General features: G+C 40.7%; 1 protein-coding gene across 4 annotated transcripts in view; it reads right to left on the reverse strand.

Moving 5' to 3' along the window:
- Positions 1–16,191, reverse strand: part of FBXO38 (F-box protein 38) — a 35,419-nt gene extending 19,228 nt beyond the window's left edge. For 2 of the 4 annotated variants that reach the window (XM_090064979.1, XM_090064975.1), the window contains exons 1-13: positions 16,056–16,140; positions 10,380–10,568; positions 8,998–9,131; positions 7,641–7,804; positions 7,046–7,211; positions 6,605–6,742; positions 6,050–6,187; positions 5,354–5,447; positions 4,799–4,929; positions 4,329–4,499; positions 2,948–3,090; positions 1,388–1,610; positions 669–788 (exon numbers count right to left, since the gene is read on the reverse strand). In XM_090064979.1, coding sequence (XP_089921105.1) covers positions 669–788; positions 1,388–1,610; positions 2,948–3,090; positions 4,329–4,499; positions 4,799–4,929; positions 5,354–5,447; positions 6,050–6,187; positions 6,605–6,742; positions 7,046–7,211; positions 7,641–7,804; positions 8,998–9,131; positions 10,380–10,507 — 1,750 coding nt within the window. In that variant the 5' untranslated portion in view covers positions 10,508–10,568; positions 16,056–16,140. Of the gene's footprint in view, positions 1–668; positions 789–1,387; positions 1,611–2,947; positions 3,091–4,328; positions 4,500–4,798; positions 4,930–5,353; positions 5,448–6,049; positions 6,188–6,604; positions 6,743–7,045; positions 7,212–7,640; positions 7,805–8,997; positions 9,132–10,379; positions 10,569–16,055 lie in introns of all 4 variants that reach the window. The other 2 variants (XM_090064977.1, XM_090064978.1) reach the window with 2 other exon arrangements.
- Between the last annotated feature and the right edge of the window lie 1,308 nt (positions 16,192–17,499).

Raw genomic sequence — 17,499 nt, forward strand, 5'->3', positions numbered from 1 at the left:
CTGCAGTGTCGGCTATGAGCATTAACCTAGGTTGCATTTCAGAGTTCAACTCTGATGCTTCTTTTTGGCAAGAGTGCCAGTAACTGGAACTACACTGAGGTAGTAGATGCCACCATGAGTAAGGTAAGAAATGAACAGTGGCATGATATAACATACCCCTTTTTTGGGAAATCAATTAATTGAACTGACGCTATGTTTTTATGCATTACTTGATATTGTTGGCAAATCAACAATTCAACATTCTACGAAACAAATGAAGAATCAAGGCAGCCTGATGCAACTCACTACCGCAAATTAAATTAGTGCTTATACAACCTCCTGTGGTTACATCAAAATCAAGGAGGGGAGTCCATACATTATCATGGAAAGGAGGAGGCCATAAATTCAAAGCCTGAAACAAGGCACAGCAAGCTGAGAATATACAAGCCATTTGAGTGTTATTACACTATAGCATGAACCATGAGTCTTTAAGTATAATCCTTCACCCAATAAACAGAGAAAAATGGGAGTTGTTGAGATTGCTTTAAATCATATCTAGATCTTGGCAGCATCCCAAATATCCTGTGTGGCCTCAATGAAGAAAGCTGAGTCAGAAATAGACAGACCTAATGCCTCTTGTAAGTGAGAAGAATGCTAAAGAAGAGTTTACTTTCCAGAGTCAGAATTACCTGCTTGCTCCTCATCAACATCCATAGGAATAACTGCCTGGCTATGAGCAATGGACTCATTCTGGACATCCACTGCAACCACTCCATCTTCTTGTGGAACTTCTTCCATATCATTTAGGGCTGAAGAGATGGAAACAACAGAAAGAGTTAAGAGAAATAAAACAAAGAACACAGCACTTCAAATTCCAGAGAAATACTGCTATGACTACCACCAACACCACCCGCTTGTTTCCTCCCTGAGTATTAGGGATACACATTGAAGCTTCTTCTTGTGTAACTTTCAGTGCAGATCCCATTCTATGCTCATGTAAATGGCTCCTTTCTCTCTCAAAAGGTTTCTTGCATCGTTGTGAGGTCATCTGGCTGAGAATGATGGGACAGATTTTTAAAGAGATATTTAGATGCCTAACTCTTCCTGATCCTTCTGCTATACAGTAAACATGATGGGATGCTAACAAACAACATGATACAAACTGATTCCTGGCCCAGTAAGCCCAGAAGATTCAAATGAATAACCAGAACTACTCTGACCTTATATATAAACACTATATGCAGGAATATACAAAAGGATCTAAAACAAAGCATTAAAGACATTATTTCACAAGAACCTTGAAGAGCTGTGTTTCAATATATATTCGCTTTCTGCCTATAGTCCCGTGCATATATGGTAATGAAAAAAAATCATTTCTTTTGGAGGCTCACAAAAGATCAGTGGTTACCCTCAGCTGCAATCTGCTGTTCTTCAGCCTGCCCATCTTGCCTCAACTCATTCTCCTCATTCTGATCATTTGGGTGTTGGTGGTTGTTGTGGTGGATGTTGGGATTGTTGTTGTTTTGGTGATTGTTGTTGTTGTCATTCTCGTTGTTGGAGTTCTGATTGCTGACCAGGGCAGATGAAACACCAATCCCTGTGCCCGCACTCAGACCTACACGAGCACACCCCTGAAAAATGCAACGGCGTTTCAGGATCAGTGATATTCACTCTCCATAATGGATCCTAACATTAACACAAAAGCTATTCTGTAGGACTACACATATGTGCCTACGGGAAAGGATCTGTTCACTATATCTGTAGGTTGGAGTCAATCTGGCAACAAAACACACACACTCTTTCCTCTTTTAAACTGTAATAAATCAAAAGTATAAAATTCAATATGTAATCATATGTAAAAAGTTGTAATGCATATATGCCAAAGGATGAAACAAGCTAAAGATGATCTGGCTTTCTAATGGGAGAATCTATATTCCTCTCCAGAGCACAGCAGCAGATATAAGTTATCAAAATGATCCTATGCCTGATTTTAGAATAGAAGACAACAAAAATATGGAAAAGTTTACTGGAATGTTCATCTCATTAAAGCATTTAGTGCATTACAGAAACTGGTATGAAGACATAACCCTTCAACAATTTGGTGGGGAGAACCACAGTAAAGAATGCTAGAAATGACAGAAATGATAAATTCCCTCTTTAAGTACTCATATGAGGGTACAGTAGACTCCCAATTTACACAATTCCGACTTATGCATGTCTCGCATTTATGCAATTTTTTACTAGGGTCCAGACTGGAAAGTGTCCCTCAAGATCTGCGTCATTCACGTATAGACTCGTACGCTCAGGAGAGTTCGCAAATATACGTGAATGCCTCACAAGATTTGCAGGTGGAATCAAGCGAAGCTGTGCTGCCATTGTGGTAGTGGCATCTCAAGATATTTAGGCGAGATGCTAGAAGCGACTCCTAAAGGTGATTCCGCCAAGAAAAGGGGAAAAAAAGCTATGACTAAGGTATGTCTGGGGTACACAACCACTCGCTATTCTATTATGCCCTATGGGGAAAGTCGTCCCGACTTACACAAAATTCCCCCGGAACAAAATACTCGCATAAGTTGGGAGTCTACTGTACAGTACCATAATTTTACTATGTGTAAAGACAGCAAGTAGTTCCCTCAACATAAAAGCAAATTATGTGCAAAGTAACAACAAAGTAAAATAGCAATAAAGGCCCTTATAAAAATATAGACAGCAAAGATCCACTTTATTTTCTGGAAACAAAATATTTAATCATTGGCATCATGCTCTACTGCAACTGCTATCTGAAAAGGGATGCAACTGATCCTCACTGTACCCTTTTTTAATGGCTATTCTATTCCCTGAGTTATTTATTGAGGTATTGAATTAACTGCAGTTTTAAAAAGTTTATGTCTCAACAGGAGTCTGGTATATTTCAGATGAGTCACGAGTGATTAAAAAACTCTGCAAACACAGGTACACAGAATCTCACCTTAGGAGGTTCCCGAAACATCTGGTCCAAAGAGATAAACTCTAAGCTTGGCAGTAATTCAATGAACTGACTAAAAGAATCTAGCTTTATAGCATGGCATCGCACCAGGGTAAGGTCAACTAGTCGGGTCCATCTTGAATGGTCTGTGGAAAGACAGTTATACTCTTTGAAAGATTTCAAGTCTCATTTATCTTCCAGAAACCACCTCCCAGACTTGAGGCTATTAAACTTTGTTTACCATCACTCTAACAATTTGAAGTTTATCTGTATCATAATAAGGGATCCAAAAGGCAGCAGCTCTGTTTTTATTACGGGACAGCAAAGTGCAATATTGTAGGAAAAATCTTCCATTCCTTTATCTCCTCAGCATTTGAAAGTATACATGAATAAGGGAATGTATAATTCTGGAAACTACTAAATGTACTCTACTACATAGTCAGGCTGCCTAAAGCCCATAAGATTAATAATATGAAGTTATTTACTATTTGGTGACTGTTCAGTAGCTGCATGAAATGCATTTCATATGCAGTTTATAATAGACAAGTATTCAAATCACATGAATCCATAATCATTATTTTTTCTTTTCCCTCCAGCTCCTGAAAGAGAGGACTATGTCAACCAGATGCAGACCTGGAATTACCTTTCATAACCAGAACTGGTCATGTCAGGTCAAGGTTCAAGCACATTAAATTATTTTGGTACCTTTGAACTTTGAATACACTTATCAAATTGGGTAAGTTATTTGTTATGCCCTGTTCCATTACATTTATCACCAACTAATCACTGATTTCTTATTCCTCCCAATGTATCCATGCAAATTAATAATATTCTGCTTCTACATGGAGCCTGTATCTATGCACACAGAACAGGTATGCACTCTGCAATCTGAAAATGTGTGTTTTTCCTGGCCCTCACCATTTCATTTTTAAAGATCACACAGGGTGCTTACAGACACAAAAAAAAAAAAATCCCAAAGAAACCAGCACTTTACTTTAAACTCAGCATGTTCCTGTGCCAAGCCCCGTGAATGCCCAGAAAAGGCAGCACATTATATGTCAACCCAGTTTGCCTGATGTCTGAAAAGATCAGGTGCATTAGTGGGGCTTTTTTGGCACTTTTATATAATAGCTGACTAAATCAGCTTTGGCTAAAAGCAGCAAAAAGCTCTGCTGAAGAGCTTGATCTTCACAGAAACCGCAGAGCTGGGTTGAAGTAACGTGCCATTTCTTCCTGTAAAGTGTGTTTTTTGTTTAACATCTGCAAATCACCAGAATTATTAGATTCTTCATAGAATGTAACTAAAACAATCTGTGTTCCAAATTCAAGCCAGTATGAGCTGTTTCTGCCACATAACTCCATAATTTTTAAAGGTATGCAATACCTGTGATCCAATTGTTTGGATTGTGTAGATGTGGGCAGTTGTAAATGACCAGGTACTTGATGCAAGAGAAAACTTCATTCACAGCTTTCATTCCAATGTCTGTGATGATTCCTGGATTTTCAACTACATCAGCCAACCCATACTTCACCAAGTCCCCATTAGTCATTTTACCTATAGAAAGACAACAGATTGTTTAAACCTTTGATAGCATCCCTTCCCAATTTCACACTGTAACCCAATTTAGCACGCAGACCAGAATATTATTTCAGCCAAAGCAAACTTTGCCCTGGATTCAATAAAAGTGTCAGAAGGTAGACATTTTCTGAACAGCATAAATTTTGAACCCAATAATTAATACGCGAGTATTTATAGTCTTTTTAATGCATGTCTTGACAAATGTAACACAACTATGAATTTGCACTATCCTAACATCTGCCAGATAATTCAAGTATAAAAAAAAAAATTCATACATTGCAGCAGAAACTCATCAACGTATCCCAGATGAAGGGTTTCAAATTGGGGGAACTCTAGTTCTGCCATCTTCAGTGCAGAAAAGACACCATCTTTGGTCAGAGAAGGCTGGATTCTCACTTCATGCAACCTAAAAGGATCAGGTACAGTTCACATTCAAGCCAAGGCAACAGAATGTAAACAGCAATTCAACAGAGGTAAACTTCAGTGGATACCTGCATCTTTCCCTATAATAAAATTTGGTAGCTATACAATAGTGAGGGTCCTTTTGAAGTTTAACTATTGGTTGTATATTGCTTATATTAAGTGTGTAATTCTTATTTAAGACAAAAAGTCTGGCAATTCAACTCACGCCACAGAAAAAGTCGTTGCAGAACCCAGGACACTCCTCTAGCCATTTGATAATCTTTTCATTTAAAGCTAATTAGGGTTTGGCTTCTCAAAAACTTAACATTCACTCTTAAAGTTTTGGGACTTTATTAAGGTACTGAAATAACTGCTTTGAAAAACGAAAGGAATGAAAAAGACAGGAGAAGACTGGAGAAGGACAGTACCTTCGTGCAGCAGTTATGATGAGGTAGCCAAGATCCACTTCTAGGGCATTCTTGCAAGCTCCCAAAACTATAGTGTGCAAATTCCTAAAGCCACCTGGTGATAGGAAATACAGGAGTTTCATTTTAGTTTGTGGGTTGTGGCATTAAAAAAAAATGCATGTACTCCTTTAGTATTATCTTTGCAGTGTATACATGAGATTACCAAGGATACATGCTATTTTGAAGGAAATCAACATAAAATTCTTTACAGTTGGCACTGACTAGTAAAAGGTGGCTCTGAAGCAGCAAGTTTATCAGAAACATTGTGATGATTTTTAATGAGGAATCATCTCTCTCTCTAGGTTCATTCTGCCGATTTCACCCTCCAGACAATGCAATGGCAGTGAAGGGTGGTATTTATTTGGAAATCTTAGATCATAGGTCTTCAGCAGTTTCAACTGGTGCAGAAATTGCAAAGACTAATTTCACCTGGCTTTTGTCACTTTCCATGTTGTCAACAAAAGTGTGATAAGTGCAAGCAATTCTGTTAGTATATTAAAATAATACTTAATGCAGGTCCATATTTATCACCCTTTGAGTCTTTCTCATCTTATTAGTTCCAAAAGCAGATTAGTGAAACAACCTGTAAAACAGCAGTTACCCTTCAGAGCTAGCTTGATTTTCCTGTACAACATGGGAAAATAGGAAGCTGTTTACCTGATCTCCAGCTATCTTCTACTACATGCTGAATAAGTCCTCCAAGAAAAGGAACTCGAACAAGTTCTAGATGTTCCAAGTTTCGGGCAGAAGCCAAACCCGTCACTAAAGGGACATACTTCAAAGAATTTGTGGGTCCTGCAGAGAACAGAACAAGATACTCAGAGTTGTATATTTTAAGGTATTGAATAAATCATGCCAAATAATGCAGAACTGTCCAGCACAAGCCAAAAAACAAAGCAGGAGAAAGGTTCTCCTAATAAAATACGGTAAGAGATGTTAGTCCCCTCAATGTCATGTGTAAAATAGTGCTATCGACTCCTTCCCATATAATGGATGGGCATGAGCAACATCTTGGCCTTATTTATATTTGAAAACTTGATAAACTTAATACAACCGCTTCCAACAAGGGTGTAGCTTCATTAATGTATGCACTACAGATGATGTAGCTCAACGACTTCACCATATTGTGAACATCCATTGGCAGTGGCACAGTATTAGTACTGACATTGGCTATATGCAACCCTTTCTGAAAAGAATCCTCTATTCTCTCACCTGCACAGTTCCTCATGACAAAAGTGCGTAAGCTGATACAAAGGAAATCTTTAAAGGGCTGTGGTTTGGTAAGCCTCACCCACTTCAAATACAGATGCCTCAGCATTGGGATACAAGGAATTTCAGGGACATTTACCCCTAGAATATATGAACAAAACAAAAATCAAATGCATCAAGGAAACATCACAGCCATCACTAAATTACTTCCCAAGACCAATGGAATACCTAAAAAACTACAGTGCTCTGAACTTATAAAATTCTTCTTTACCATGTGTCAATAGTCACAAGAAATCTGCCATCCAAATCCCTGCTGCAACAGGGAAATACGCGTGTTCTAGAAACCCCCAGACTGTATCAACTATCATTCCTGGAAAGGAGAGGAGTGGTACCTCATTTCAAACTTTTCTGTTCTAAGGCAGACATTTCACCACAAACACTTACCTACTAAGTGCAAAGTCTGAATTTTAGCTCCTATAGGAATCTTCAGTTTGTTTTCAGGAGGGATTGGGAAAGCACCATTACGATTACGAAACTTCCCTAAAATATGAACTTGTGGCATGTATGTCCAAATTGCTTCCACCAGCTCTAAATGAGAGGTCTCAACACCCTAGACAAAAGCACAGCAATCAGATATTACCATTTTAAACAACAATGCTTCTCTTAACCAAGTAGACATCTTGCTAATACACTGATTTTGATACAAATTACATTTTCACTTTAAATACAGAGCCACTTGACTTTAAAAACTAAGTAGTCACAGGAAACTAGTTATTAGCCTGAGCTTGTGAGAGTTGAGTATTTGAAATCAAATCAAGTGGCTAGAAAAGAACAGCATTCCCTTGTAAACTAGCAGTGGATTTTGAAATTGTGCTTGCTTCAGCTGCCACTCATACAGGACAAGGATTAGATTTACAGCACTTGCAGAAGCCCAGCAATAAGATAAAATATGTATTGGTTTCTTTGGTTAGTCCAAATTTTATTTCCTCTGCAGTATACATGCAGAGTCTAATGTCAACTTTTGAATCTGCACACTTACCAACAGATTTGGGCAAGCCTGCAAAGCCTCTAGAACTCCAGGAATGCTGAAAGCTTCATGGCCACGTACTCTGCGTCTTTCAAGATACCTGGGGTGAAGACCATAGAGCTGTTCAATGTCTGGCATCTTCCTCAGCAATATTAGGAAACTGCAATCAGTGAAACCTGGGAGGAGGACACAAGTTTTGAGGGTTTTGTGACAAGAAACAGATAGTTCTGCAGAAAAAAATAATGCTGCAATTCTTTGTGGATAATAACAATTCTTGGCCTTACATCCAATACCACTTCTGGCAATGATGTCAACTAGATGGCAGGGAGCCAGTCCTGTCACTTCACACTAACATGGTTAACTACAGAACTCCATTTCTGATGTTGTAGAATAATATTCTACAGATTCTTTTGCCTGTATCCTGTGGTTGTGTTATATGCATCTCATTCAGGGGAAGTATCACTGTTACAGCTATAGCCACACGTGACACAGGAGTCACTGGCCTTATGCTTATCTCCCCTGAAATTCTAAGATTCTCCCACTCTTAAGTTGGAACCTAGGTTATCCAGGAGACATCAGGCATATTTATCTATCAGGCCTGACAAGTTTGGCACCTCTGGGTCTTCACTTTGGGAGTCTGTCACCGTAGCCTGACAGATTTGTAAGACAATATCATTTTATTCTAACATTAGGGACAAAGCAGAACAGTAGGAGGTGGGGGTTTTAAAAGAACAAATAATGTTACACCATCTTATCAAGAGTCAAAGCACCCTTCTACAGGAACCAAGTCATCTTAACTTGGCAGGATTTGCCCATTTAAGTCCTGCACCTCTCCCCCACTCCACTCTCCAATTAAGAAAAAAAAATATGTATTCCCTCCAAAATTTATCTCTGAATCCTAAGCCTAAATCTTACTCTTCACAGGCTTTGACAAAATGGTCTCTTCGACAAAAAGGACTTGAAGATGAAACTTCAAAGTGAGCGGCTCTGTCTCTTGCAGAGTTTCTTAAATCCCAACAGATACAGAGCACTCCCAGAGCATATTTCCCTGCCTACATGCAAGCAGCCTCTTCTTTGAATTAAACCTTTGTGTTTATACCATAACCCCCTTTAAAATATTCGGATAAGCATACAGATTGTTACAGAAAATCTTTACTTCTGCCACAGTGGCATCTGACACACATACAGATGTTTTAAATGACTTCTCAATGGGAGGATGGTACCCATCTCTCACTGAAAGTCTATAGGAGTTAGTCATACAGCTCCACTGGCTGTTTTTGAAAATCTACTGTACACTGTTAAATGTAAACATCACTACAATCTAGTAAGATCTTATCATAACCACTATATCCTGGTACACCCTACTTACCAGTGGGCATATACTCCCACCAGTGGCCAGCACAGAGGTCTACAACCTTCACTACTCTCAGGTAGAGAGTCACTGCTTCTTTCAGCTTTGGGGAGAGGCATTCCATGCACATGATATCCTGCAATGGAAGGTACCTTTGGGAGAGGGGGAAAAAAAAAAGCTCTTATTCAAAGACAAAGTTCTTTCAACTTCTCTCACACAAGGGAACATCAAGTAAATTACTACACAAAGCCAGATGTATTCATTCTAAAACTATAAAGAGTGGATTCAAATGAGACTTCCAGACAAACTGTATCATACAATCTACTGGGTTTTTTTCTGCTTAATCTGTTCACAATGCAACCAGGGCACTTCAGGTACAAAAGGGCAGTCTCACTATATTTATAAGGTCCTCAGGTAAAAGAGACCAATGATACATTTTAGTACTAGCACGTGCCTATTTCTGACTAAACCCTGCAAAGCTACCCCCACAGTAATACCTGGAAACCTTCAATCTTTCCAATTAAAATGTATAATTTTAATTTTGTGATGCATAGCTCTCCAACTTGTCAGCAAGATATTTACATGCCATTCACATTCAAATTCTCATTTGGAGTATTTGTAAACTTGTACTTTGATTATTCATTTTTGGGTTGAGTGGAATAAAGTATTTTACTAAAACGAATAAAGAAAGGGAAACTGGGACTGGAATTCTATTCTAATATACCCAGGCACAAATAACTGCATTAACTGTAATGCAAGCAGAGTGAATGAATTTACCAGACACATCATGATACATGTGAGCACACCATGAAGCATGACATATCTTAAATCTGTTGCAAGATTAATCAACAATTTTGTTCTGCTCACACAGAATATTTATTAATGCTATGAAGGTTGCTTCAATTTCAGGATATTAACATACAGAATTATGAAATTTAACAACTGGCACTGTAATCAAGAGTGAATTAGTCACCAGAGGATACCTACGGGCTTGTATTAGTCCAACTAGAGTTAAAAAGTGAAACAATGGTGCTCTGCTTTTCCTAGCAATTTTCACATAAGAAAATATTCAGTGCAGGAGACTGAATCAGGGAATAAGAGACCCATGTCTCAAAGGATAATTGACTTTTTTTTTCATATTGTATTATCTACATGCTTAGTTTTATAAAACAAAAAGAAAAAACAAACCATGAAGACAAAGAAATTCTGTATACTCTCCTTGACACTTATCCAGCAAAAAACCATCTATATATGCACACTGATAAAACTCAATTCAGTTTTTGTCTACCAGTTGAAATATTGGTGGCACTTCTGAATATGTTTCTGAATATGGTGTGTCGTTCGGCATTTTTTCACTGGGTGGAGCAGACAGCAAGCCAAAAAACAGTACAGCCTCTTACCTAAAGATATGGCAAAGAACTTCATGAGAAAGCTGGTTCATATAATCTTTCAGCTCATCTGCTTTGATAGATTCAGAGCCTTCCCTGTTCATTAAGCATGGTTTCACACTTTTCCGTCTAGGTCCCATGATTGTAATGATTTCTGATGAAAGGAATTAATGTTCACAATGTTATGCTAATTCAGTGCAACTGAAAAACAAATGGAGGAGGAAAGGGACAGACCAATGAAAGTTAGTTACATAAAGGACCCAGAAAAACCTGCTACCAAAGAGAAACACTGGAATGCCATTATTCTAATGGATCAGCTGAAAACTGGAAGGACTTTCCTGGCAGGGTATAATTGATCTGTCTTGTGTATGAAGCTGGAAATAAAAGCTAGTCAAATGAATGGAGACTAACTGGAGTGTCCCCTTAGATCAAGAAAAATTAGTAAATAGAAAACATGCTTCATGTCTTGTGGGAAAAAACCCGGTAGGTTTAATTATAGGTTGCTTCCATAGTAATCTTTTCCTATTTTAGAAAATAAAATGTCTTTAGAAATACCATCTATAAATCAGCACACACAGGCAACTCATGGGAAAAAGACGAAGAAAATTACTAAACAGATGTCACCTGGATATTTTCCAGTGAACTATAAAGTGATCTAGCTCCTACTTATTTAAAAGGAAATCATTCTCTCTAGATCTTGCTTCCCTCAGAAATATAATTTCACTTTATTAGGTGAGCTAGATTAGTTGTTATGACTCAAATAATATTTCATTAGTGTACCTGATGTAGAAAGAGTTGTTTTAAGATTGCACCATTAAAAGCAAAAAACTCAAGAAAAGCAAAAAACATGTAACATAGCAAAAACATACATGTGTAATCTCTCCTTTTTTCTTGTTACACATGAACTAGGGGTCACAAAATTAAACTAGTTGGTAGTAAGTTTAAAACTAACAAAAGGAAGTTCTGTTTTATACAGTGTGTAATTAAAGTGTGGAACTCTGCCACCAAATGTTGAAGAAACTGACAGTTTAACCTAATTCAAAAAAAGGGACAGGACAAAATCTTGGAGGAAAAAGGCATCAGGAGCACTTGAGCGTGGGAGTTGGGAATACACCCTCTGAATCAGAACTTCCTAGACCTTAAATATGGGAGATTGCAAGTGAAAGAGCAACAGTGGGGAAAAAACAACCCTGGTAATACCTAGTTCACGGTCCCTTTCAGCATCCACTCTCAGCCCCCGTGTGACACAGGCCTATTTGTTATGCCACTGGGCATGGGCCTATGCCCACCAAGAGATGGGGCAAGATGGACCTACGGTCTAAACCAGTAAACAGCAATTCTTAACTAATCGAATATATTTCTACCAATGTTATTCTACCATAATTCTATACCTATTATAGAATTTGGCTTAGTTAATGATGCTCTATTTTCCAGTGTTGAAGTGATGTTGTAACTGTGATGGCCCAGAAAATGTGTAAGGCAAGAATGTTTTGTTTTTGTTTTTTTTTAAATAGATGGCAACTTTTATCAGACCAACTGCACGGCTGAGATAGTTAGATAAAACTTAGGCAACTCTGTCTCAAGCTCTGTTTCCTGCTCCTTTGGCTTTCATTTGTTCAGCTCTAGTAAAAAGCAGTGTTAATATTAAAATAATACCTATTAATATCTCCTATCACAGAGAAGACAGAGGGAGGTAGAAAGTATTCATTTCTTTCCTAGCACTGCTGTTTGGCTGGTTATTATGTTCTCAAAAGCCAGGCTAACACAGAATCAATCAATTAGTTAACATCATGCCACATGTAATTTCACACAAGAGAAAAAATATTTTGTAATGAAAGCTTGAAATTACCAGAATAAGGTAACAATTTGGGAAAGATTCAGATTATTATATACTCAGGTTTTTGATGGCCCATATTTCTCCTTGTTCTGATGGTAAAGAGTTACTGTTAAGGAATATTATTTTCTGCCATTCAGTTCAGTCAAAACCTGGGTGTGTAGCTTTCCTGAAGGAAACAGGTATTATTATAGAATGAAAAGAAAATTCTGGCAAGAGAATAATATATTTAAACTTCTCAAATATGACTAGACTTCAAGGGACTTTTAAACTTTTAACGTGTCAGGTTTGACAATTCATTATTTCCTTGTGACATATAATGTTTTGCAAAAACTGCTTTAGCTTCAGAAAATGGAAAAATATATTTTCCTTAAAATTGATTTTTCACAAACTAACTCATCTCCTTGCTGAGCCTAAACATGGAATACTTCAACCAAAAAAGCCAACGTGTAATTATGAGAACTCTTTTAAAATTAACTACTTTTGTTTGCTACAAAACAAACCTAGAACTGCCTGCACCTTATGCTTTTATCTTAGAACAGCATATTGTTTTACATCTATTCTGCAACTATAGCAGTAACTTCTATTATTCCCCATTCTGTTTTCATGTTAAAAATCTTCTTATATTCATAGCCATTTAACTGATCTTAATCTAGGGCTGCACTGATAAGAGATTTTGGGGGTCAATACTGGTAGCTGATTTTTAAGGAGGCATATCAGCTGATACCAGTCCAATTTCAGATACAGCTGCATGCAAAAGGAAGATGATTAAGATACAGGTGCACTGATACATCGGTCCAATATCAGACTGGCACCAATATAAAGAAAACTGACTGTATCAGAAAATGTCCTGAAGTGGCCAACACTTTGGCCAATAAATGCCCATACATGCATGCAGCCACAGTGCACCATGCAGGCAACAAGGAACAGAGCCCACCAGCATGGAGAGCTCCATGCAGCTGATAAGTCTGTTGTTGTGGAAGGGGACGAGGGAGGTAGATCAACGCCCCCTACAGTGAGGGAAGGAGTGGGGCTGGGGTAGGCGATGCCCTGCCATGGCAGGACAGGCACAGGACAGAGCCATGGATCGTTCAGGGGATTCAGGGGGGCAACTCCGGCTGCTGCTCCCACCACTTGTGTGCCCCTGGATCTGTGCGGAGTAGGGCAGGGCAGGCTGCAGCTGTGGGCTGGGGCCAGGAACCATGCTGCGCTGTGCTGTGCTTGAGACAGGTGGCAGTGGTGCTGGGAGGGAAGCTACTTAGGGGGCTCCAGCCCCCCCAAATTGCACTGTAGCCCTCCCATAGTCCCGTCTTATTGCTGTCGCCACCCGCCCCAAGTGCAGTGCAGCACAGCCCCCAGCCCCAGCTGCAGCCTGCACGGCTCTTACAGATCTGGGGCACGCCCTTCCCCTCCCACCCTTCTAGACAGACAGTGGCAGGAGCCACCAGGCGTACCACGTGCTTAGCCAGAGCCACCGCTTTCCCCACCCCAGCCATGGCTCCATCCTGTGTCTGTCCCACCCTGGCTGGGCAGTGCCTATCCCACCACACTCCTCACCATGGGGGTCACTGATCTGCCCCCAAAACCTCTTCCCTCCCCCCTTCCCTTCCACCACACAGCTCTCCACGCTGCTCACATGGTGCGCTGTGGCTGCATGCACACATGGGTATTTCTTGGCCAAATTATCGGCCACTTCAGGCCAATTGTCAATGTAGTCAATTTTTGTTATATTGGTGCTGATCTGATGTTGGACTGATGTATGATTGCACCTCTATCTTAATCATCTTCCTTTTGCATGCAAGCAGGGGATAAAGTAGAACAGGTAAAACGGCAGAACAGCTTGGGTATAGCAGTGATAAATCGAATATATATCATGTATGTTTTTGCTATCTTAACTTGTCATAAGAAAATTTCAGGAATAGGATGCTGCGCATCTGCAGGAACAGGGGATGACAGATAACAAAAGACAATGGTTAAGCGAGCGGTGCTGGACACCGCTTCTGATGCAGCATCTGGGGCATCCTTCCACCCCTCCTCCAGGATAGCCGCTGCTCCCTACAGGCCCCACGGGAGAGGGAGGCGGGTCCCACACAGCCTGTTATGCCCCCAGGGCTATGTGGGCTCGGCAGCGCAGGCTGCTTTGCCCCAAGCAATGGGGGCTTGGAGAAACCAGAAGTGCCATGGTGGGCACTTCTGGTTTCACTTTATCTTACAAGCCAGCATGCCAGTTAGTGGAGCCTGCCGACTTGTAAGATGCCAGATAACAGAACTTTTACTGTATCTTTTAATTGCTTAGAATAAGCTGCCATGTTCTAAAATCAACAGAATTTGGTTAAAAAAAAAAAAAATCCTTTACAGCCTTTGCAACAGGAATAATATAGTATTGTTCAACTGAATGAGGCTGATTACTTAAATATCAGATTTGTCTACTTACTGTGTCCAACTTCAGGGATTTCTGCATATAGTAAATATACAAAACCAAAGAAAATCAGATACATGAAATTCCTTTCACTTCGGTCTTAATTTTGTCTGTAACCATCATATTTTAGGTCGTTGACTGTTATGGTATGGTCCTTCTAAAAGGCATCTCAGCACTAGTGTATAGCATAGTTCTGAATTTCCATAAAAAAAGGATCTTACCATCAACCAATAGGTTTAAAAAGCAGGGTACCAAATGGGCCATTCAATTTACATCTAAGCCAAGGCCTCCCAGCTAACCTAAGGGGAGCATATGCTGGGGGACAACAGCATACATTTGGTACACCAGCATTAGAAGATGGGCTCTAAGCCAAATGCATTTTACTCCTGTTTGGGACAGGGAGCAACAAAAAGAATGTAACTGTGTTAAAATCAAGTGATATCAGGAAATAGAGAACCAAGAAAACAGTATGTGAATGGTTCAGGGTGGGGGAAAAGTCATCTCCATTTGTCAAGAGTTATAAATTCCAGCCTTTTCTCTGGAAATGTGCTTTTTTTTTTAATCCTATCAAATCAGAAGGAAGGGGAGAATGGAGGAGATGCCTCCACAAACTACTTTTTAAAACTAATGTGCACTCCCTGCTTTTGCATTACAGAATGATTTTATATAAAACACGCATGCCAGCAGCCGCATCTCAGGTCTGTTCAGTTTCATGCACTGTCAAGGAGCCAAGTCCACAAACCACAGTGGTTTTTGAAACAGGGCTCAGTTTTCCAAGCAGGAAGGTAGGCTGCCATTTCCTGTTGTTAGACATCTCCTGTTTTGATCTGCGACCTCATCCAGTTTACAACATTCACCACTGAAAATGTAGAGCATTGAGGCAGGGCTCATACACAGTCTTTTTTTTTCCTCCACTCAAGTTACTTTAAGTGAAGAAACAGACTGCCCTATGTTCTGTCTGCTTCCTTAAATGTGAACAGAAATGTATATACAAGTATACATGTAGATAGACACTACATGTGTGCCTACAACATTTGGATCTGCCAGGACACACCCCAGCATTGGCAGGGCAGGCGGAGCAAACGTGTGCTGACACCACCGACTCTTTACAAGAGAAAACGCGGAGACGGCTGTTGGCCGGCGCGCGCTCCTTTCCCAACCGGCTCCTGTCGGTTCAGGGCAGCAGGGCTGGGCCCAGGTCTGCCTGCTCAGCGGGTGGCAACGCAGCCCTACCCCGATACCCAGAACAGCCCAGTCCCAACCCAGACGCGGGGCCTGGACACGACACGAAGTAGATGGATGCCCGGGGGAGCCGGGCCCGAGCCAACAGAGCAGGCGGTGCTGGACGTGGCGGCCCGGCCAGCCCCGTCCAGCTCCACTCCTACGCGCCCCGGCCGGAGCCGGTCCCCCACTGACAGCCAACACCAGCCCTTACCTGCCCCCCCCGGCGCCTCCTGCCGCCTGTTATTGTGGCCGCGGCGGTCGGGATAACACTTCCTGTCCCCTGCTTCCGCTTCCGCTAGAGTCCGCCGGACTTCCGTGCTCGGGGCGGGGGAGAAAGCGCCGCTGAGCCGCCATCTCGGATGTGGCACGGTGGACTGCGTCTTGTGCTTGTCACGCAGGCGCCGCCACGTTGGGCGCGGCAGTGCCCTGGAGCCCTGCGCAGCCGCTGCTACGCACGCACAGCTGCAGACCTCCAGGGCTCGGAGGGCGTGGTGGGCAGGCGTGCAGCACAGCTGTCCAGGGCCTGCTGTGCAGTTTGCCTTGCGGTTCGCTCTGTCTCAGCGGGATCTTATTGGACCAACTAGACAGGTGAAAAAGTGTCCGTCTTTATTTGGCGGGCAAAAAAAAAAAGATGTGATATCTTTATTTGTAAGTTTTGGGGCACACGCACCCTTCCTCGGGCGTAGGAAAATGCAAAGATTGTAAAATTTCCCCTAGGTAGAAGTGAAAATTTATATTTCCCAGGACAGCTAGAGAGAGGTCCACCCAGAATTGTGTATTTTCTGAAAAATTTTGAATTGAAGAATTTTCCAATGCCCTAAATAGATCATGATCTGATTCAGCATGTGTATTTGAGTTATATAAACAAAACTATAAGTACCTCCCATATTAATGTTATGTCCCAATAATCACAAGTATTTGAACTGAGATATTTGATTAGGAAAAAAAATTAAATACAGCACACTTAATGTGGTTTAATGTTATATACAAACAAATTCAAAGCTTTATGTGGAAAAATTATTTTTTATTGGAATACTTGTAAAAATGTAAAGACATTTACATTTGGCATACACAATGGCATGCACTTCCCTTACGCTGTTTGTTTAAATTTAAGAAAAACAAGCCATGACAATTGACACACTAATTTTAGCTCACCCAAAGAACTGCATGATATGCCATTCTTTGGCTTTGATTTGACCTCCACAGCCAATTAGGTGAATTCATAACTTGATTTTTGGTTTGGATTCTTGTGGGAGTGTATTTACCCTCCTATTCACAAATCAATAAAACACATATGTGCTTTCTCTCACACTTCCTAAGGATAACCACCTGAAAAACAATAATTACAACCAATTCTAAGGATTAGCAATCTGTAAGCAATCCTGTCTGGGAGTGCACAGGTATCTTAGTATGCCCACCCCTTCTTCCTCCTGCCGGGTTGGGGTGGGTGGCAAGGTGAGCATCAGCCCCCAGTGCTATGGCACTGGGAGTTCCCCACCCCCCAGGCTGGCACCCAGGGTCCATGGCCCCCTACTGTTTCGCCCACCCCATCGGTACGCCAGTGGGTGCATGGCATTAAAAATTTATTGCTCAGCGTGATTTTTATTGTGTGCAGCTGCACACACACACACAGCTTAGAGGGAATGCTGATTACA

The sequence above is a fragment of the Crocodylus siamensis genome, chromosome 10, assembly GCF_052110815.1.
Source record: "Crocodylus siamensis isolate JL-2025a chromosome 10, ASM5211081v1, whole genome shotgun sequence".
Taxonomy (NCBI): Eukaryota; Metazoa; Chordata; order Crocodylia; family Crocodylidae; genus Crocodylus; species Crocodylus siamensis.